Source organism: Megalobrama amblycephala, linkage group LG4 (assembly GCF_018812025.1).
Source record: "Megalobrama amblycephala isolate DHTTF-2021 linkage group LG4, ASM1881202v1, whole genome shotgun sequence".
Taxonomy (NCBI): Eukaryota; Metazoa; Chordata; class Actinopteri; order Cypriniformes; family Xenocyprididae; genus Megalobrama; species Megalobrama amblycephala.
In genome coordinates this window covers 34524606-34546774 of record NC_063047.1, presented here as the reverse complement: position 1 = coordinate 34546774, position 22169 = coordinate 34524606, and the positions used below count along the sequence as shown (strand labels likewise).

At 41.8% G+C, this 22169-nt stretch overlaps 3 protein-coding genes across 4 annotated transcripts in view; all 3 read right to left on the bottom strand.

Annotated features, from left to right (window-relative positions):
* Positions 1-521: 521 nt before the first annotated feature.
* Positions 522-13599, bottom strand: LOC125267415 (von Willebrand factor A domain-containing protein 5A-like). The gene is made up of 21 exons (XM_048189022.1): positions 13520-13599; positions 13228-13279; positions 12922-13124; positions 10477-10699; positions 8440-8600; positions 8209-8323; positions 7056-7231; positions 6893-6981; positions 6665-6809; positions 6501-6580; positions 6301-6415; positions 6064-6222; positions 5714-5817; positions 3249-3466; positions 3021-3059; positions 2758-2793; positions 1936-1974; positions 1780-1824; positions 1046-1182; positions 850-973; positions 522-714 (listed from the first exon to the last, which is right to left on the bottom strand). Exons 2-21 carry the CDS (start codon positions 13268-13270, stop codon positions 635-637), a joined length of 2331 nt encoding a protein of 776 aa, XP_048044979.1. The 5' UTR covers positions 13271-13279; positions 13520-13599; the 3' UTR covers positions 522-634.
* Positions 13600-15198: 1599 nt separating this feature from the next.
* Positions 15199-16118, bottom strand: LOC125266129 (pseudouridylate synthase 7 homolog). The gene is made up of 3 exons (XM_048186587.1): positions 15962-16118; positions 15422-15551; positions 15199-15340 (listed from the first exon to the last, which is right to left on the bottom strand). Exons 1-3 carry the CDS (start codon positions 16002-16004, stop codon positions 15214-15216), a joined length of 300 nt encoding a protein of 99 aa, XP_048042544.1. The 5' UTR covers positions 16005-16118; the 3' UTR covers positions 15199-15213.
* A 3182-nt stretch (positions 16119-19300) lies between these two features.
* Positions 19301-22169, bottom strand: part of gpc2 (glypican 2) — a 15209-nt gene continuing 12340 nt past the window's right edge. For both annotated transcript variants that reach the window (XM_048189016.1, XM_048189015.1), the window contains exons 6-11: positions 21850-22015; positions 21325-21455; positions 20715-20861; positions 20490-20626; positions 20233-20405; positions 19301-20038 (exon numbers count right to left, since the gene is read on the bottom strand). In XM_048189016.1, coding sequence (XP_048044973.1) covers positions 19764-20038; positions 20233-20405; positions 20490-20626; positions 20715-20861; positions 21325-21455; positions 21850-22015 — 1029 coding nt within the window. In that variant the 3' untranslated portion in view covers positions 19301-19763. The remainder of the gene's footprint in view (positions 20039-20232; positions 20406-20489; positions 20627-20714; positions 20862-21324; positions 21456-21849; positions 22016-22169) is intronic.

Here is a 22169-nt window from a genome sequence, read left to right as displayed (position 1 = left end):
ATTTGTCTGCAGTGGAAGAAACTATTCTCATTGTGTTGCTGTTTTTCAGCTCTTTTGCTGAATGTCATCAGTGATTTCACATGGATTTCAGTAAACAGGACTTTGGGACAGTTTTGGGCCATGGTCAGTCACCGCTGCGAAGACTCAAATCATGAAGTCTAAAGATGTTGAGAGGTGAGTGCATGTATTGATGTTGATGAAATAATACTTAATATGATGATTGACATAATCTGAGCAGTTGAGTCTAATTCTGACCAAGCTGCAATTCTTTCCTAGGTTGGCAGAGACGATGCATATGCCACTCGTTTTTCAAGTGAGTGAATGGAAAAACAGCGCAGTCTGGGACCCGTGTCTGGGACAATGACATGATGTGTGACAGGTGCATCTTGTTATCTTGATAGTACCGCCCCCCCAAATAGGATGTAACACAGGCACCTCCCCCATCATGAGTGGACACGCCCCTTATTGCTGATTGGGTACAAGAGTCTTGTGCTGCTCATTCTGATCCACTTTCAACAGCGTTTCTCAGAATTTGCTTACTGCACCTTTAATAAATCAGTTCGGTACTGACACAATCTGTGCAGTTTAACACACAGCAAAACACTGGATTTATGAACACAAGATTCTTCAGTCTTCAGATTCCCAGCATGTCTTCAGTCACATGACCTCCCAACAGGGCGTTCCCCTCAAACACACACTGAGACAGGCCGTCCGCTGAAACACACACACACACACCTTCAAACTCAATCACCACTGTACAAGAACCCTAACTCACACTGAATGAATGAATGAATGAATGAATGAAAGAATGAAAGAATGAATGAATGAATGAATGAATGAATGTCTCACGTTTCTGAGAGCGGATCCACGCCGCCGCCTTCATGGCCACAAACTGCCACTCAATCTGGTCATCTGATCTACATGTGTTTAACCAGATCAGAGCCAGAACGGTGGCCCACACTGACCCGTCCACCTGGAAAACACAACCATGTCACACACTGAACAAATCATGACATATCTGAGGACATGACATCATATGCCCCACCTGTGCTGGTCTGTGATTGGTCACCTCTTCCTCCGTCTTCCCAAACACGTCAGCCAGAGTGGTGTTCAGTTCCCAGCATCCCGAAGCCTTCTGAAGAGAGACCAGCTGGAGCAAAGGGTCGGTCCGGGGCTCGGGTTCTGCTGACACACACCGAGAGTTTAGACAGAAGGAAGCTGGACACATTTAAAGCAGCATGATTTCTGGTGTAATTATCAGTAAAGCTGATCAATTCAGACAGGATTCGTTTTCATGACAGACATCTGTAAACGGATGCTTTATAGATAGTAGATATACAATGTTTTATCACTATTTAAAGTGTTTAGAATGAAAGCACAAAAAAGCTTGAAAAATATATTCCATGTCCAGAAGCAGATAATGAACGTTTTCACTGCAGCATGTCCTTCATTTGATGGCTGTTTGTTTGTCTTACAATTGGCAAAATCCTCATGGAATATCAGAGATATATTTAAACATTCAAGAGATTTGACTCCCAAGGCTTTGAGTGAAACACCAGTAAACTACATTTACCCATAAATGGTTTGTATTCAGTGGTTAATATTAACTCTAGTTACTGTATTAATAGAAGAAATGTTGTACACTTTACAGACATGGAATGGGAAACATGACTAGTGTAGTCAAAAGCGGCTTTGTAATTGTCATAATATGCCGTCCCCATCTAAACGAATCCTGTCTGATTAATATTTTCTGAATCTGAGCCTGATGTGTTGATTTACCCTGATGTGACGTAGCATCAGACTGAATCATGACATCAGCAGACACTGATTCAAGGGCACACGATAAAAAAAACAATCATTCAGAGTGACATTAATAACAAGACAATTAGATTCATATAAAAGAAGAAAAGCTCAGTGAAGTAGGTCTTGTCTTACACATTTCACATTGAAATGCCCATCGAGGAGCCGCCATTGCTAAGGATACAGACAGAAACTGATAAGGGTATTTGCTGAAACACTCATTCAAACAGTGATTAGGGCTGGGCATCGATTCACATGATCTGATTCGATTCGGATTCACAAGATCTCAGTTTGATTCGGTTCGATGAATTCAATGATTCAATTTTCCCTGGCCCCACCAGAAAAAAAGTCAGAAATTAATAAAATAGATGTTGTTTTTGACCCATGTATCCTTGTATTGTAATAAAGAATAGATACCAGTGTAGATACCAGGGAAAATTTAACAATTCTCAATTACATTTTCGATAACAGCTAAAAATACTAATATAAATTTCAAAGATTATTAAAAACAAATAAACCGGTGTTAAAAAAAAAGAACAATTCATTAAGCTACAATCAATAACACAAATAAATACAACAGAACAAAGATACAAATGAAATAATAAGTGCTTTTAAAGTTTTTCAGGTAGGTCTAACAGCAGTTTTCAGTAACAGAAATTGAATAAAGTAATCAAATGTAAAATAATACTGCATATAATCTTTACAGTACAAATTAAATAAAGGTTAACCCTTATTAATGTTACAAAAACGTTATTCAGTGAAGAGCAGGGAGTTATTTTCTCTTTGTCTTTTGTAGTTTGAAGTTTGTAGTTTAATTGAAAAATCGTTGTTGTTTTTTTTTGCACAGCCCTAACAGTGACATTCAGATATGGAGAAAAACACAATAAGAAAAAACACATTCAAAAAAAGAACAAGACAAGCTGAGTGAAGTGCCTGTTGGCCGTGTATTTCTCTTACACTGTGCAGAACAAAGCAAGATGGAAGCTGCCATTCCTAAGAATACAGAGAGAAACTGATGAGGGCATATGCTAAAACAATCATTCAAACAGTGACATTCAGGTATGGAGAAAAAGACTTCTGCTGAGACAAAGGTTTCGCTTCACCAATACATAGAGGTAATCAAAAACATGTAGGAAAATGATCAAACACCCTCCATTGGAGCACTTGAGATTGACTGACCAACATGAGAAAAAGAAAGAACAGTGTATATTATTTCTTACCTTGTATTCTCATCCCAGGGACAGACTGTCGAAACAAACCTAATAAAGAGTTTAATGTTACATGTTGATGATGTGAGTACAATATTACACTATTATGTGACAGGACACTATGAAACCCTACTTCTAAACAGTCCTGATCCTGCAGAGTTTATCTGGCCCAGGAGTGTTTGATTGTGACTGGAGGACAGGGATCTGCTCTAAACACATCAGCGAAATCAGTGAACTTACTCTGTACTGGCACTCTCCTCTGCAGCAGCGGCCCTTTCACCGTCTGTTTGCTGTCTTTATTGACGCCGACGAAGGCTGTGTGAACGCTGCTCACTCCTGCCTGAACACTGAGCTCCACGATCCTGCTCCGGATGGCCTCGGCGTCTGCTCCTCCGGCCCGTTCCTCCAGCTCCAGAGAGCGGATCACAGACCGGGCCGCCAGCCGATGGATCGTCCATCTGCAACGAACACAAACCTGTAAAGACAGTCTTGACCGTCAGAGACGCGGGCCGGCACTAGTGAACGTGATCTGATATGATGGCACTAATGTGAACGCAGCTCTTTTTATCCTGATCTTCTTTGTATTGTTTCATGTCACATCCATAATTGTCCCATTACAGCCAAAACAAGCAATAAAATGGAACAATAATAAAACTGGATTCGTGAGATTGATTACTGGCCAAGCAAGCAAGGAGATGATGTCAACCAACATGAAATGTGTAAAATGACTAAGATAATCTTCATAACTCAATACTTTAATTTGTTATGTGAAAGCGGTAAAGCAGCGGTCAGCGATCAGCCCATGTTTGTCTATCCTGTGATCAGAGATGAATCAAGTAAAACCTGCAGCTGGTTCTTGAATGATGGAGAGTTTTATCGGCCAACATAAGAGGCATCAAGAGCGACGAAGAGCGTTTTCTTTATAATCACTGAAGCTGTCAGTCAGTTCAGCCCAAAGTCACTGAGTTTGACTAAACTGCACAATAAATCTTATATTTACATTGTTTGTTTGTTATAATGAGAGGATGTGTGCATGTAAACTTGCACTAAACATGAACTCATTCAGTGTTTTGAGAGATACCGAACAGATTCTCACTACTGGTAACTTAAACACCTCTTATAGGTCATTATTTTCAACAGAATTGCCTGTGATTGGCTACATTAGTCAACGCTGTAAAATCACGTTGTAAACAGACACATTTGCAGTAACGCTGAACTCATGTGACACAGATATAATAACCAAATTGCTTTAATTTACTTGCTTTTCTCTTTTATTAAACAATTACAAATTAAATGTTAATCCTGCAATGAAATATGTTACTCTGCATTGATGTGACCAGGCAGCCGAGGTATGGGAGTCATTATACACAACGGACACCTCTGCTCAGGTCACGACTGTCAGTTATTTGTGATCTATATTAGCTCGATATTTGCTCCCTATTAAACATTGTATAGACTTTACATTTACATTTACATTTACATTTATTCATTTGGCAGACGCTTTTATCCAAAGCGACTTACAAGTGAGGAATACAACAAGCGAGTCGTCATGACGAGGCAAATAGACAAGAAGTGCTCATAATACAAGTTATAGGCAGTGCTCAGATTATCCTAAGATACAATAGAGAGGGATTAGAGGAAGTGAAAGGATAGGAGTAAGAAGTTTTTTTTTTTTTTTTTTTTTTTTTTTTAAGATGAGGTTAAGTGCTCACGAAAGAGATGGGTTTTCAGCTGTCTTTTGAATATTGCCAGGGATTCCGCATTCCGGATGGAGGCAGGAAGATCGTTCCACCAGCAAGGAACAGTGAACGAGAACGTTCTGGAAAGTGATTTTGTGCCTCTCTGTGATGGTACCACAAGCCTTCGCTCCTTTAATGAGCGCAGGTTTCTGGTAGGAGTGTAGACTCGTAAGAGTGAGTGGAAGTAGGAGGGTGCTGAGCCTGTGGCAGATCTGTAAGCAAGCATCAACGCCTTGAATTTGATGCGAGCAGCAAGTGGTAGCCAGTGAAGAGAGATGAAGAGAGGCGTGACGTGGGCTCTTTTGGGCTCGTTGAAGACGAGACGTGCTGCAGCGTTCTGAATCATTTGTAGAGGCTTGATTGTGCATGATGGCAGTCCAGCCAGAAGAGCATTGCAGTAATCAAGCCTAGAAATGACCAGGGCCTGGACCAGAAGTTGTGTTGCATGTTCTGTTAGAAAGGGCCTGATTTTCCTGATGTTGTATAGTGCAAATCTGCATGACCGAGCTGTCTTTGCAGTGTGGTCTTTGAAGGACAGTTGGTCATCAAGGATTACTCCAAGATTTCTGGCCGAATTTGACGGGGTAATTGAGGATGTACCTATCTGGATGCTGAAATCGTGATTTAGAGTCGGATTGGCAGGGAAGACGAGAAGCTCAGTCTTAGCCAGGTTGAGCTGTAGATGATGTTCTTTCATCCATGCCGAGATGCCCGCCAGACAGCTTGAGTGACAACTTTAAAATCTTGCTAATTACTTACAAAGCACTAAATGGTTTAGCTCCCCAGTACCTGAGCGAGCTCTTAAAGCATTATATTCCTTCACGTCTATTGCGATCTCAGAATTCAGGCCAGTTGATAATACCTAGAATATCAAAATCAACCGCAGGCGGCAGATCTAGATGAGATGGAGGACCTGTGCCTAAACATGTGAGTTAGTGAGTGTGTGTGTGTGTGTGTGTGTGTTACCCTGTGTCTTCCTTTGGTTTCAGAGTAAACTGGAGCAGGTTAGTCACTGGTTGATCTTTCAGCCTGTAGTTCAGAGTTACTGCTGCTCTTGTCGTTCCTGAACTCTATGATGAGGGAGAAACAAAAAAGAAACATGAGCAGCATTTGATGATTTTAGACTCTTCGATTGCCAGTGTCTCATCACTGGGTTAGGACAGGTTGTCAGGCAGCGCAGCAATTTTTCTTAATCACAGAACCACACAATGACTGTCATATTTTGCCCGTGGGATATTAGTTGAGGAACTCTTTGGTTAAAAGTGTGGCTCTGGTCTCCAAATATCCTTTAAATTAAACCATTAAAAAGCTCTGACCTGTCCTTTCAGCTGAGCGTAGATGAGCGCCCTCTGACCCTGGAACAGAGCACTGATGGGTGGAGACAGCATGTCCACCGTAACGCCCTCAGGAAGGGTCCAGTCCACAGAGATATTATCCACAGCCGGCTGGAGAGCAAACCTGAGCGACTGCATCACCTGACAGAGAAGGACAGGAGAGGTGGTGAATAAAAACCCTGAACATCTTGTTCTGATTCTGTCCACAGCAGATCTTACTTTGGGCTGCATGCGGTCAGTGCCTGTGATGAACTGAGCGTGACCAGAACCTTCTCTGGCCATTCCTGTGATGAGAGCCGTACTCGCACCCTCACCGATCCCGAAGGAGAAACACCTGAAGGCACGAGAACACAATCACCTGACATGAGCTAAACGCTGTGATATCAGTAGATGAGGAGGAGAGAGACGAGCGCGCCCACCTGTGAGAGTACACGTGACTCTTCACCAGATCCAGCACCTCTTTAGTGTTCCACACCTCTCCATCCGTGAAGATGAACAGCTGAGAGAGAATCAGTGTCAGGCTGAGGAAACACCGCACCGACGTTCAGAAAGAGTGCTCGATGATTAATATGTTTGGCTGTACCTGTCGGGGGTGATCCGGGTGACAGGGCTGACTGTAGATGTGTTTCAGCGGCTGGAGGATCTCTGTGCCGCCCATGTCTGCCCTCATGTTCTTCACTCTCTTTAGAGCCTCTTCCATCGTGTCCTCGCTGTACACAACACTCTGACTGCAACGACACACACCACAGTCTCTCACAAAACCACCGCTAAACAGCATCAGATCATTCCTGAAGAACATCTGGATACTGACCGGAAGAAGGACTCAAAGTCAGAGCCGAATCCATAGATGTTGAAGTAGCATCCCATGGGCAGACTCTTCAGCAGCAGCAGCAGCGTGTCCTACAGAGACACATGCACAGATGAGACTCAGCACATCTCAATAAATCTGTCAGATCTCAAATCATAAATCTTACTCTTGCACTTTCGATGCGCATCTGTGAGTCTTTCCCATGATGCATCGCGCTGCCCATACTGCCGGATCTGTCAACCACAAAAACAAACTCGCCTCGAGACGCCAATGATGACATTATTTCTGCAGGGAACTCTGGGTACAAGCTGATCATGAGCACCGGGTCGCCCATCAGAGAGCCTGAAACAGAGACAGTGTAAACAGAGTAAGAGACTGAACTCAGCATGACTCGTGTTACACCGTACGACAGTCTCCGTACTGCAGAGCGAATCAAACGACCTGAAAAACTGTAGGAGCCTTATTTAGACTCTTGTGCACTAGCAAAAAGAGATTTAATTTAGGGTTAGTTTAATTTAGTAATTTTCTATTTCAAAATATTATGATTTAAATATATAAAGAATTTTTTTTTTTTTTTTGTTTAATACTTGGACTAACCTGTTTACTAATCACTAATTTACTTGCTACTCCTCCTTGACGCGTCACTACGGCGCGAAGTGCAAGTCTTCATAGCCGGTCAGAATTGTTTGGCAGGAACAGGTTAGAGGGTGGAGAGCAACCGTTCCTTCAATCGCGTGCTCACACTGGTATTTCGAATTTTTGGAAGTTTCATTTTGTATTTTTGTTTGGAAAGTAAACCGGAGATTGTGATTAATAAATTAGGTTTTTTTTGTTTTTTTTTGTTATGACTGCATCTCCGTCTGTGCTTTATGGACATGTGTATACGAATACACTCCTCCACTAACCTCAAGGGCTAAAGAAAGTTTTTAAAGATTAGCCATCACAACAACTAATCAAGCACTGTGTCCAAACTTACACACCTGCACACACACATGAACCTCTTTTTTCTCTAATACAGTAGGAAGAATTGTTAATTGTGTAAATGAAATGTGGAGTATATAGAGGAGGGTGTAAACTGTGGAAGGGTGACAAAATTCTTTAAAAGTCTTTAATCGCTTAGTGAGACACAAACACCAAGACGTTCTGGCAATATCTGATATTTCACATTGCAGTCGTGAAGCTCCTATGAGCCGTCAACGGAGCGACTGTCTTTTTGCCTACGATGATTTAATTTTTGTCTTAGGGTTGGACTAACCCTTTAACTCACACAGAAGTATATTTACAGCATACTGAATTAATTTACAAACAAAAACATGTACCTGGCTGAGCCTCGGATGCTCCGGCCTCCATGACAACAGTGGGATGATGGGTATTCTCATAGTACAGAAGCAGCTCAACATCCTTATCAAACCGGTGACCAGCACTCAGATTCACCTGCACACACACCATTACAGGCTTCCTGAAACTGTGACGTTATGTGCGTAAAAAACTGTACACACACACACTCGCTCACACACACACACACACAATCACACACACACACACAGTACCGTGGCGTGAGTGTGGTCAGAGTCGAGGAACACCAGAGGATCCAGAGGGCAGTTGGACTCCAGTCTGGAGATGCGGTCAGAAGATCTCACTTCGACACTCAGAGACAGTGTGTAGGGAATAACACATGCTGAGGAAACTTCGGGAACACCTGTGGCTGAAGCTGAGAGAATCACATGAACAAACAGAGATACTGTATAACACCAGTCAACAGCCTGACCAGAACTGACCCGAGCACCTGATGGGTTTAGGACACAGCCGATTCGACCGCTGAACACTAAAGCACTGCACTACATCTGATTACCATCAATAGAATGATTTCTGAAGGATCATGTGACACTGAAGACTGGAGTAATGATGCTGAAAATTCAGCTTTGATCACAGGAATAAATTACACTTTACTATATATTCACATAGAAAACAGCTGATTTACATTGTTATTATATTTCAACATTTTTACTGTATTTTTGATCAAATAAATGCGAGGTGAACAGAAGAGACTTTTTCAAAAGCTTTTGACCGGTAGTGTAATTGACAGGGGAAGTAAGAGGTTTGACCACATCATTCACTATGCTTTCTGGGAAGAATAGTTTCATAAAAAGATGCGATGTTTTGTACTTTTGTTTTGGTTTTGTTTTCAAAACTTTGCTGCTTTAAAGGGTCATGAAACCCCAAAACACTTTTTTTGAGATGTAAACAGATATGTATAGGCTGCACATCATTGAAAACACTAAAGGTACTCATTAAGTGAAAAATAGTTATTTTTGCATTTTTCAGAGCGATTTCTGTTTTCCGGTTTGAAAAGCTGAGTCGGAGCAACGTCACAAAACCTGACGTCATCGTGTACTTTCGGCCCAAGTATGGGCATGATCGAATATGCTGACGTAGACCATTTCGATCGATTCTCGACATATATTCATGACATAAAGCTCATTTAATCCAATCACTGCGCTGTAGTATGCTTAAGATTATAATTGCGGTATTATGCATGAGGAAGTATCACTTCTCTCGCCTCGGTCTGTTGTCATTCAGAGACATATTGTTGGTGTTCGTTTCCTCAGTGCTGCAACACAATGTGTTTTCCTGCGACGCGACCAGAGGTTTGTGATTGTTTTGCTGTAATCTACCAGAACAAATGGAAAATATGTTCGCGTGAGATCGCATTACAGCGGAGAATTCAAATGTCACAAAAGTGCGGCTCATTCACCTCTGCGTTCAAACACGCGAGCCGTAGGCTGTTTCCCTCAGCACGGCAGCACATGAGTGTTGTTTGTTTTTTGCTCGCGATGCGGTCAGAACTGGAGTTTGAATACAAACACATGAAAAATACGATTGTTTTTATGCTATACACGCGGAGCGCGCATATGATCGGTTTCAGCGCGGAGCTCCGCGTTGAGTTTAATAACACTAGCCACGTGACACATAGCTCATACAGAATAAAGTATCCGTGTTTAAAGTTATTTCACACATTCTCCTGCACCAAACATTAACCAGCACGCTGTAGTTATGCACACATATTTCATCAAGTCTTCTTCAAATGAATTATATGTGCAAACTGGACACTGATACAGTGGTGTAGCCTATCTGAACGCGACGACACGATTATTCTAATAGACAAAAGACTGATTTTGAGACTGCGTTACTCGTAAACGTAATCAAAGTAGCCTATTATTAGCCCTATTAAATATTCTTTCACATTTTTCCCTTGTGCTTGGGAGTTTGTTGTCATTTTCTCTGTGCTCATATATTAATATTCATTATTCTGTATAATGAGAGAGTTCTATGTCTGTTTCATTGGTTGTTCTCTCCCCTCTTCTCCCCCTCTACACTCCCACTTTTCCAGAGCTTTACACGCCCATTTTTACAGACTTTTTTGCACTTTGAGGTGTAAACGACCAGGGTAAAACAGGGGGGTTTCATGACCCTTTAAATCGAACATAAATCATGTAGAAATACACGAATGGAAAAGCACGTGTGTAATTACGCCACAGAAGATGACCATGATCTGAGTGTGTGTGTTGAAGTCATGTGATCTGCACCTGTAGGTGTGTATCTGGGGTTGAGTACAGCCGGCAGACAGAAGCACAGAGCGTGGTCGGCCTGAACGCTGAGCTCCATCACATAGACGATGGTGATGACGGCGTTCTGACCCGGAGACAAACACCCGACACTCAGTTTGAACACATCCCAACTCTCATCGCTCTCTTCCAGCAGAAACGCCTGCTGACCCGAACTCACAGCCTCATCATACTGATCCCGCGCCTGCAAGAGATGAACAAATCCATAACCACAAACACCAGAACAACCTGTGTGTTCCCAAAGCCAACTATGGTCGCAAGTTCCGTCGTAACCAACAGAGTTCAATGGGACTTGCGACCAAGAAGGCTTTGGGAAACGCACCTCTGGGCATTTCTGTCTGATCTCAACAGTCTGAGCTGAACATTTCAATTTTTTATTGTTCTCAAAACTTCTCAGGACAAGTACCATGTTTGCTTTGTGTATGCTTATGCCATAATTTGATTAATATTGCTGTATTTCAGGTAAATGATGATGCCGCAAGAGCCTCATTAGACCTTTGACTGGCCCTTTGCAGATCTGTGGAAAAATGTTCATTATTTTCTAATGGTTTAAATTCCTGGGGTCACCTGAAGGCCTGCTCAACTATATAAGACACAACAGCAAAGATAAACTGGTGAGATTTATAACTGATTTCACAGTCACAGAGAGAAGGCCATTCATAACAGAGATACTTTACATACAGAAGCCTTAAGAGCAGTGTTGGGCAGTTAGGCGTTACTGTAACGCAGTTACTTTTGACAGTAACTAATACTGTAACGCATTACTTTTTAAATAAATTAACTCCGTTACCGTTACCATATGGTGCGTTGTCCGTTACTTTTTTAAATTAATTAATTTTGGCTGAAGTGTAGCCTACAGGCTAACCTGTTTACAGCAGCGACGCATTGTAGGATTGGTGGATGCCAACCACTGTAAACACGAAGACGCACTGTGGGCGTGTTTCCGTTTATTCAAGTATATGCGGCAGTCATGGCGAGTCAAGGCGAGAGCAAGATGAGTTTCTCAAAGTGGAAATATCCTCATTATTTCACTTTAGTTGAGCATAAAGACAAAAACCTTTTAGTCAAATGTAAGCTGTGTCTTTCTGGTTCGAAGGTCCTATCTACTGCGATAAACATGTGACATGCTGGATCGAAAATATGTGAAATACATTTTTCTAGTCGACTAGTAGTTGTTCATTTAAGCCATTAGTTGACTAATCACATTTATATTCATTTAATTTCTTAAATACTGGAGAGAATAAACTAATAATGAGCGTTTATGTAATATAGGCTATGCACTCAAGCGCACGCATAACGCTTGCCATAAAGAACCGGCAAAAGTAATGATTATGAATATGACAAAAAACAGCAAGGAGACATTTTAATTGTTTATTAATAAAGTAATGTTTTCTGAATCAGTGTCGGCTGCAAAGATGAAGTTGACATTGCTGACTCTCATAATCTCCGCATATAGGCTACTAGACACGCCTAGAGAGAAAATGCACATTTTTTTCGGATTACATAATCAGAGTAGACTCTTTTCGTTTTTAATTATTTCATTTTAAAGTAGATATTTCAAGCTTTCTATAGATATATTTCTCATGTCTGCGAGGCAAGCAGCCAATACGCTATGTTTCGGTTCATTTAGCCAATAAGACGCGCTCCAGTTCACGCGCCAGTGATCGCGCCCGCGCATCCGTGATTATATTGTCTGCTATATTTGCTTCTTATTTATTAAATCCAGGCAATTGGTTGATGAAACATTGATTAAAATTAAGATACAATTTTTACAAAACGAAATTCACTTTAAAGAGAGGCTTTCTATAAAGCAAAACTTAATGAAGTGGTCAAAATCATGTCTGACCCGCTGCATGACTCCCGATATATTGCGCATCTTATGATGCATCTTAGTCATGGTGTTCACTTTTCATAATCAAGTAAATTAATTTAAAACATAACATAGGACTATTTAAACATATATATGAAACTACATTTTCTTTAATGACAGTACAGAGAAATTTCATAAGCAAGAGCGGATCATGAGTCACGAGTCAGATCAAAAATTATTTATTCTTAGACTTATATTTAATAATGGGGGCATTCAAGTTATTTGACTTTTTTTTTTTAAGTAACGCAATAGTTACTTTCCCTGGTAATTAGTTACTTTTATAATGATGTAACTCTGGTACTAACTCCGTTACTATTTGTGAGAAGTAACTAGTAACTATAACTAATTACTTTTTTAAAGTAACGTGCCCAACACTGCTTAAGAGGCACATCAACCAAAAAAGTTTTACTCAAAGGCTCAGAGACACTGTGGAAAGTGGTCAAAGAACAATATTATGGCAAAAGTAAGTTCAGCTCCAGAGCAGGAATCAAACACTGTCACAGATTAAACACAGCACCGCTGGAGTCTCGACTCACGCTCTGTTTGTCCTGCAGCTCCGCCACGATCTCCTGCTCTCCGATCCTGGCACTGAAGTGGCACACGGCGGCGTCGGCGGGCAGCGGGAAGACGAACACGGCCTCCAGGGGGCGCTCCTCCTCATTGACATACTGCAGACTGGAGCTGACGGAGACCACGTGATTCTTAACCTGAAGCTGCACTGAGATGCTCTTCAGAGGAACTGAAACACAAACATCAGAAGATCTGCACCTGCTGCTGTAATTAAGAGACACAATATAAGCAGTTAAAGCTGTAATTATGAGGAGGAAGTGGAGAGTTTATACCTGGCTCATTTTTTTCACACACGAGACCACAGCAGTTCACCATCCTGACCCTCTGAGAACAAACCAGCTTTACATTACATATTGCATGAGTTTGTTTCGACATAAAACAGGACTATATTCCATATAATCTGCTGCAAGATAAAGACTCGTTTTGTAATATCGTAAATACAGTAAATATAAGAATTATAGTAAGTCATTACAATTTTAAAAGTGCAATTAGGAATTAAAGAATAGTTCACAAGAAACTTAAAGCGATCTTCTTTGCCTTCTTACAAAGTGAAACATGTCTTACTGTTTTTATAAATCCTCAGCGATCGACTCAGTAAATAAGATGAAAATGTCGTGTCGAGATGTTTCACTCAGAGTCGCATGACTGAATCAGCGCAGCAGCAGCTTTAAAGAGAAGCTGCGGGCGAAAGGCGTGCCTCATGAATATTAAGTAGGTTACGTCATGGGCGGGCCAAAGCGTCATCTTATTTACCCTCGTGTTTAATATTCACGCTGATCACGAGATTCACAAACCAATATTATTAAATTGTGATTTTCACCTGGTTATTTAAAAGCACTAAGAGTGTCATTTGGACAGTTAAAAAAATTGTTAAATGTTCCGCTCAGTATATAGACTTTGACGTGATGTTTACAGTCATTACATTAGTTTTGGAACATTAGGGGTCAGGGGTCATGGTACTGGACACATGGTTGGTTGAATCTGCAGGAGCTGGAGGATTTTTCTGAAGGACAGAGCTCAGTTTAACTGCTCAGAACAAACAAGAGACTCATGAACAACCATCACAAAACACACAAAATGGATCATCAGGTGACCACACACAGTATTGAGATCCAAGGGTTCCCAAACTGGGGTTATTTTAATAAATTTAATAATTTTTTTGTCCTGTGGACTATATGTAAACATCTTTTATGTAAAATATCTTACTCAGGACAGTACTAAACAAAAAATAACATGCATTTTGTATGATCTCTCTTGTTTTGTTAAAATTTTTCACATTTTCACAGATTCTGAAAGGGGTTCCCAAACTTTCGATCCCCACTGTAAAGCACTTTGAATTACCATTGTGTATGAAATGTGTTATACAAATAAAATTGCCTTGCCTGAAACTGAGTAAACAGAAAAACTAAGTGTAGCTTCTTCACTGTCAAAATTACAAACACGACGTAGCCAAATAAACTGCAGGAGTAACCCTGGCGAAAGAGTTTGTGACGGTCAGTTCAGCCAGGTGGTGTTCAGCTGCGTCTGGTTCTTGATGCTGGTGTCCATCTTCTGACCGCCATCGTGGCATAAGAAAACTCCATCTTCAGCGTAACAGTGTCATCTCTCAGCAGCGTGGACGGCGTCGGGATGTTCACTAACAGTTTATCACTGCAAAGGTATTTTGAGCAAAGAGTATATCAGAGTATATATTCGTATTTCAGGCATTGAATCATGTTCAGACTCTTGTGCGTTACGCGAGCATGAGCAGTTCACTGAACGGCCACCGGTGTCACTAACAACAAGCGTTTCTGAATTCTACACAAAGGCCCTTTAAACATGCGCGTATGAAGATGCATTCTAGGATGACGGTGTCAAGATTCATCAGGCTCACATTGTGAAAGAGTATGAGGAAAGACTTTCACCATAGCATTGTGACCTTTAACCCTATAGTCTGGAATGTGCTGGAGTCGCCTTTACAGACCGCTTCAACTCCCACCGTCAACACAAGAACTTGACCAAACAGTAACGCAACTCCTGATGGAGTGAAATGTTGTGATGTTGCACAAGGGTGTCGACGCGATGCCATGACGAATCCACACTGTAATCTAAAGGAGGTACAACGAAACAGAGCAGGGTTTCAGGTTCAGCAGCTCGTCTGGAAAGAGATCATGAACTGAAGCGAGTGTCAGAGCCGCAGATCACAGGAAACACTGCGGTAGTGAAATATTTTTGGCCAGGAAGTGTATAAATCATCAGAAGTCTGAGGAACACCCTGTTTAGATCACTGAGTAAAAGTGTGTATGTTCTGGACCTGTGAGGTAAACTGGAGCTGGAGCGTTTTCTAATTTCTCCACATCTGTGTGAACGAGAGGCACTCGTGGATCATCGTACTGAATCAGCTCCCTTTGGAGAAACACACAGGAGAAAATCATCAGAACTAACGATCAAACACTGGGAGAGAGAGAGTGAACGAAGCTCACTGACCAGCTGACGTCGCTGGGCCGTGTGAGGACTTTTCTGTAAGCACCGGCCAGAGAATAATCCCGAACTTTGTGCCTCATGTTATCGATGTCCAGGTCATCGGCGCTCAGCATGTCTCTGTATCCTCGACCCACTGCAGCAGAAGCACAAACACGTCTGAATCAGGACTGACTCCAAAGGTCTAGACATTCGTTTTCCAGGACCACATGAATCCTGGTTCTTTAAAGAGTAAACTTGAGATGTTAAGTTAAAATAAGAAATATCTTTAGTTTCAGTTGTAGATTAATTTGTCTTATTTTAACTCATTTCAGGCATCTCGAGGCCTTCGGTGGGTCTAACTGGAGTTCCAGCATGTTCAACACATGAATCACTCTCAATATTCACCGCTTCTTTTGTTATCACCGGATCATTCTGGATTATGTTGAGCTGATCGCAGTGAGAACTGGATGTTTGATCTCAAAATCTAACAAAGGCAACAAAAAACTAAACGTCATCCATTTCCATTGTAACAGTTGTAAAGATGAGTTTCCCAGAATGCCTCACCGCTATGAGCGGGGTAGATGACGTCAAACCCGGGCAGCGGCATCACCACATCATGAATTGAGTGTTTCTCTGCCTCGTCAGCTGACAGGACATGAGCGGAGCCTGGAAACACAGAGAACAGCTCAGATACGGTGAATCATCATTATAGTCACACACACACACACACACACTCACTCACACACACACACACACACACTCACTCACACACACACACACTCACTCACACACACACACACACACACACACACACACACACACACACACACACACTCACACATTTGTATCCTGATAAGTCACAAACACATGCCCAGAGACACACACACACACACACACAGACACAGACACACACAGACACACCCACTCACACACACCCCTACACACACCCACACAAACAAGCATTGTTTAGCCTTGTTTTCTACCTTGTCTCCGTGTTCCTCGCCTTGTCTGTGTTTTTGACCCTGGACTGTTTCTTTGTTTGATGATCGTTTGCTGCCTGCCTTGACTATTGCCTGTGTTTTTAGATTACTCTTTTGCCTTGCCCTCTTGTATCTGTTTGCTGGTGTTTGACCTCTGCCTGTACGACTACGCTCATATTAATAAAGCCTGCACGTGGATCTCCAGCTCCGTTGTCCCGCTCCAGCCGTTACAGAAGTATGCCATTCCGAACAGCTTCCATACTGATTTCAGTGTTCTTGAGTGGCATAGTAGGTCATCTGGGTATTTCATGCATACAAAAAATGTGCACACAGTGTACATACTGGATACTGCAAAAATACACTGAACAAAATTATAAACGCAACACTTTTGTTTTTGCCCCCATTTTTCATGAGCTGAACTCAAAGATCTAAGACTTTTTCTATATACACAAAAGGGTTATTTCTGTCAAATACTGTTCACAAATCTGTCTAAATCTGTGCTAGCGAGCACTTCTCCTTTGCCGCGATAATCCATCCACCTCACAGGTGTGGCATATCAAGATGCTGATTAGACAGCATGATTATTGACAGGTGTGCCTTAGGCTGAATAATGACTATTTACTATTGTTTTACAGCAGAGCTGAACTCTGTTTGCATTGCTGACCCGTTATTTTCCTGTTATCACTCTAAAGCTGCTTTGAAACAATCTGTAAAGGGCTGCAGAAATAAAGCTGACTTGACAGTGACAGAGGAGTCCTAGCTTCCTAACATATATCGCTGCTATGGCTTACACTTTTTCTTGTTCTCTTCCCTGTGAAGATCCTATTTACCCGAAACAGCCCCAGCCCAGAGGTAAGGCCTCGTTTGCAGCATCGCCCAGCTCAGCCTCAATGGGCAAGAAGAGGCGGGCGACATAACCAGAGCTCTGTTCCTGAATCAAGAGAGTCTCTGTAAAACCCTCTTCACAGCACTGGAGTCGTGTTCCCTTCTCTAGCAAAGAAGTGATTCAAGCAGAACGTTCTGAAGAAGGAAGTTCTCCTGTTGGCACCAGTTCACCCACTGACCCTCCCTCTCCACCGCGGGGTTAAGAGAGAGAAGACTTTACACAAATGTGCTTACATAAAAGAAATAAAAATGTTCCCTGTGCATCCAGGCAGTGGGTCAGGGGCACAGAAGAGTGTGAACATACAAACAATGCACACAGTGGCGCAAAAATGGGGTATTCAGTGTATGCCGCACTGAGGGGGGCGCCATTGTGCCAAAACTTCTTTGAAAATCTTTTTGAATAAAACGTTTAAAATACATTTAAAAATGATGTTTGTTGAAAAATAATGTTTGTCTAGCATTATAAATTAGTAAAAAAAATATATATATATTTTGTTATATCAAGTGATATTAACCACTCAGCATTTCGACAAGAGCCGTTGCCCTGTTACGCACAGTCACGTGTCCAAAATGGACAGAGGAGGGAAGCGGTCTGGGGCGCAGAACAGAAAACGTAAAAAAATAAAAAAAATAAATAAATAAATAAAAAAAAACAGTGTCTTAAAATGAGGACATCGATGTCCAAGAGGATAACAAGAAATTTGTAAGTGTAACTATCATTATCACTGTAAGTCTTTGATGTCATACACCGGTCGGTCTGTGTAGCGCCGCTTCAAGTCTTTTATGAATGGTCCCGTGAATCACTTTTGTTACATTCAAAACGCAGATTCAGAAATGAAACACTGCTGTGTATTGCGTGGAGACGAACAGTTCTGCTTTGTCTTTATAGTTTCATTGGCAAAATTGAACAAAACAGACAATATATTTGGGACAAAAACAGCACTCACTATCTTCAGTTTTATGGACATTTTAACTGCATTAAGCTCTATCGTGATCAGCTATTGTTGCCCTGCATTAAATTCTTCTTCAGGCAACGGAATATAATGTCAGATGACATACTGTAGGTTTGGGGTGGGGCAAGGGCATTAAAAATTTTCATTTTAAATCGACAGTAAAATGCAGGAAGTTTTCTGTGAGGGTTAGGGGATAGAAAATGTGAGGAAAATCCTCTGCAATAATTGATCATATCATCAATTGCTCAATGTCATATTCATCAAAGTCATAAGTAGACAAATACAATGTAGTTAACATAATAACATACAAAAATATAATCATTACTTTTACACAGTGTAACTTTTTCCACAGCACTGTGAATGCTTAATGGGTTCCGTTCAATAAAGGCATTAAAGAAAATTATTGTTTGTGTTGTAGTGTGTCACATTGTGTTTCGTCTATACTTATGACTTTGATGAAGATCAGATGACAATTTTATGACAAATTAATGCAGAAAACCAACCAAGTCAAAAATTAAATTCAATTCAATTCACAATTATTTGTATCGTTTCAAAGCAGCTTTACAGAGAATGCAAGTCAACATAACAATTTAGAGAATGCAGTTAGCTGCTAATGTAATAATTTAGGCAATTAATTTACAAATCACTGTTAGCAGTTTAAAAACGTTCACAAAGGTTTACATATGTTGTCTTGCCACTGTAGGCTACTACAGAATATATTATGTGTGTATGTGTGTGTATACTAGTGCCTGGTAATATTAATTAATATTAATAATATAGTTAATAAATACGACTATATATCTTTGTTTTTGTTTTGTTGTTTGTTGTTTGGGGGAGGAGGGCGCCAACCATGATCTTGCATACCCCTCAGCAAATGTACAGTTGCGCCCCTGAATGCACACAAAAATATCCAAATCAGAGCTGCAACCCCCAGCTTCACTGCTAGATGGCGCTGTCGCTCCATCATTGAGCAAGACCTGCTGGACTCACAAACAAAAAAATTCACTTGACAGGAAACTAATAATAATTTGTATGTCAGTCACTGCTACTATGAACCAAAGCAACATGAGCACATCTGGCAGAAGTCTGAAACATGTTTTCTTTAATCGTTCAAATCTACTGCTACAGGTTCAGACTAAACCAACAACAGATCGACCTCTAACCTTTCTGTTCATCCGTCTGTAGTCCTTCACTGTTTCATTCACACATACAGATACAGTACACAAACACTGTACATAAGGCTAAATAAATATAAATAAATAAATAAATAAAATCAGTTTACAACAGTACATTCAACGTTATACAAACATGGTAATAGGCCGAAAAATTGAAAAATCCTCAATGCATCAAACTAACATTCCTCATGATTACAGGAACGGTGTCGAACGTCACATCAAATCATTGTGCGAGATCAGCTGACCACAGACTACTAACCAATCAGAGAGAACTAGAGAATGCACAGCATTGCTTTGTAAAAATAGACGAATGTAAACAGTTCTCTTGCGGTTTGATCTGCTGGTGCTGGTGTTTGTGCTCACGTGGATCTTATTAAAGGCAGAGTGAAAAACAGACAGCAAGAAGGAGAAGAGCAGACAGGAGCGCAGGAGACAGTCTTCCAGCATCTGATCGGCTTCGTCCATTCAGACGGTTCCTTTTATTGGTAGGCATGTCCCGGGGGCGGAGCCTGTCACGGGGGCGGGGCGGCTTGTCCACAGGGAGAGTGTTACGAGGAGGAGAGAACGAACCGTAACCCGGCCAGTCGTCACTGAACCGCTCGCCCGCTTCAGCTGCGCCGCCAGAGCCGCTGCCGCCCTCCACGTCACCTGCACACACAACGGGAACTTTGTTTTCTCTTCTGTTGTTTATATTACAATTTCAATTAACATTAACATTATGTAAATGATAACATTTACTCTCTTTCACTTAATGTTGTTAAACCAAGCGCGGTTTGTCAGTCATGTTGTGCATGTTACCATAGCAACAGTGAGCTCAAGCATAAAAGCGCAGAGACACTCACTGTCGATGAAATCTGCGTCTCGTCCGGTCTGAGCGAGTCTCAGTCTGTTTACAGCCACTCGCAGCTCCATGATTAACCGCCGAGTTTTGACGTCTGGTCGAGCAACATCCACCTCCAGCTCTGGGTTATTAATCTGATTGACCAGCCCGTCGGCGGTCACAGACTGCAGGTATCTACAGAACACACACACACACACACACACGTGTAAACTTTACTCGTCACACACCTCAGCTTAGTTTCAGGACACGCTCTCTCACCTGCCGCGCGTCTGTCCATTCCAGCAGCGGTCCTCGTTGGTGACGTCAGCGGCCATGCGTTCATCGTTACAGATGGTGTGAGGCAGCGCTACCCAGAATCCCCTCATGGGCCTCAGACGCTCCTGCAGCTCCTCCACCTGATTAGTCATGGATCAGATATCAGTATCAATATAACTGTGCTGGGATCTGGTTTTGAAGATGTCAAGTTCTCTCAGTGTCTCTCACCAGTCGGTCCAGGTTGGTTCCCGATGCGGTGGTGGGTTTCTCCTCAGCGCTGTAGGTTCTGAAGGCTGGTTTGCCATTGTCTCTCTCTCTTGGTGAGCGTTTGTTTCTGGCAGGAGTTGGCCGAGGAATCCCACAGCCCTGAAACACCTGAAACAAACATCATATGAGCTCAATGTATTCAGCATCAGGAAAGCGTGCAGCACATATTTACATATTCATCTAAATGTGGGCAGCATCGGGACGTTCGCTCACAGTATATCGCTGCAAATGTATATCAAACTTCTGAGTGAAGAACGAACAAAAACTTCGCCGTGAGTATATCGGGGCCTTAACATTAATTACGCTCCATCTGTCTGACGTGCATGTGTGCAACGGTGCTCGTCGGTTTAGTAGCATTAACAAAATGGAAATATCTGCGTAAAATGTAAGTAATGTGCCGAGGAAAACATGTCTCAAACACTTCTGTCCAACACCTGACAGGACAAGCCCAGCTAAAAACATGTTTCTGCATTTAACTGATGGTTTCTGTACATAAAGCTCTGCTGTCAGCTTCTCCCTCATTCTGCTCAAACTGAGTTCTGATAGTCTGAGTGTGTTATTCGTGTTTTACCTTTGCAGAGACGGTGATGCTGTTCTCTTGCATGTACATGATGCCTTCAGACACCTTCACTGCGATGGAGTCCGTGGCCAACTCGAAATGAAACGGCCCGCCGAGCTTCTGCACCAGCAGCATCAGAGCGTCTGCAGGTTAGCACACACACACACACACACACACACACACACACACACACACACACACACACACACACCAGCTTGACTTTCACACACAGAGGGATTGATTGACACACACTCAGTGAGGTTTGATGTGAGCTGATCGATGTTTATATGTGAATAAAAGCCTAAATCGCATCTGTTCATCATATAAAGCCATCGTGTCTCTTGATTCATTTGTCCTACTGTACATTTCTAAAGCTTGAAAATGTTGCACACTTTTATAGGATGGACAAAAATGATGAAAAAAGTACAAATATCTTCATTGGTGTTCTGGAGATGAAAGAAAGTCATACAGGTTTGGAAGGACATGAGGGAGAGTAAATGATGATTTCTGGGTGAATGAGATGCTTTTCTTTCTCACCAATGAAATTGTTCCATTCAGTGTCTAAGTCGGCCTCATTGGCCAAGCAGCCCTTCATGACGTTCAGGCACAGCGAATGACAGGGCTTGAGTGAAGGAGATCCATGACAGAGCGGACAAAACCACTGACGCATTAAAGCCCGAACACACTCGGATCCTACAGTCAACTACAGACACACAGGATACAGCATGGCTTTATACGCAGATGATTACATCCATAAACATTAGATTTAATGGGACAACCCTGTTTGTTTACAGAGTAGAAATGCCAGTTTCATTAAATGTCTTCATGTCATTCAGATGGACTGCTGAGATCAGATC

Coding starts and splice junctions, on each gene's coding strand:
- LOC125267415 (XM_048189022.1), bottom strand. CDS start 13,270: ATGGTGAACTGCTGTGGTCTCGTGTGTGAAAAAAATGAGCCAG. Junction 6,810..6,892: donor GACTTTGAGTCCTTCTTCCG/GTCAGTATCCAG, acceptor GTGTCGTTGCAG/TCAGAGTGTTGTGTACAGCG. Junction 715..849: donor GTGGATCCGCTCTCAGAAAC/GTGAGACATTCA, acceptor TGTGTGTTTCAG/CGGACGGCCTGTCTCAGTGT.
- LOC125266129 (XM_048186587.1), bottom strand. CDS start 16,004: ATGCCGCTGCCCGGGTTTGACGTCATCTACCCCGCTCATAGCG. Junction 15,552..15,961: donor CATCTACCCCGCTCATAGCG/GTGAGGCATTCT, acceptor CTTCTGCTGCAG/TGGGTCGAGGATACAGAGAC. Junction 15,341..15,421: donor CGGCCCAGCGACGTCAGCTG/GTCAGTGAGCTT, acceptor GTTTCTCCAAAG/GGAGCTGATTCAGTACGATG.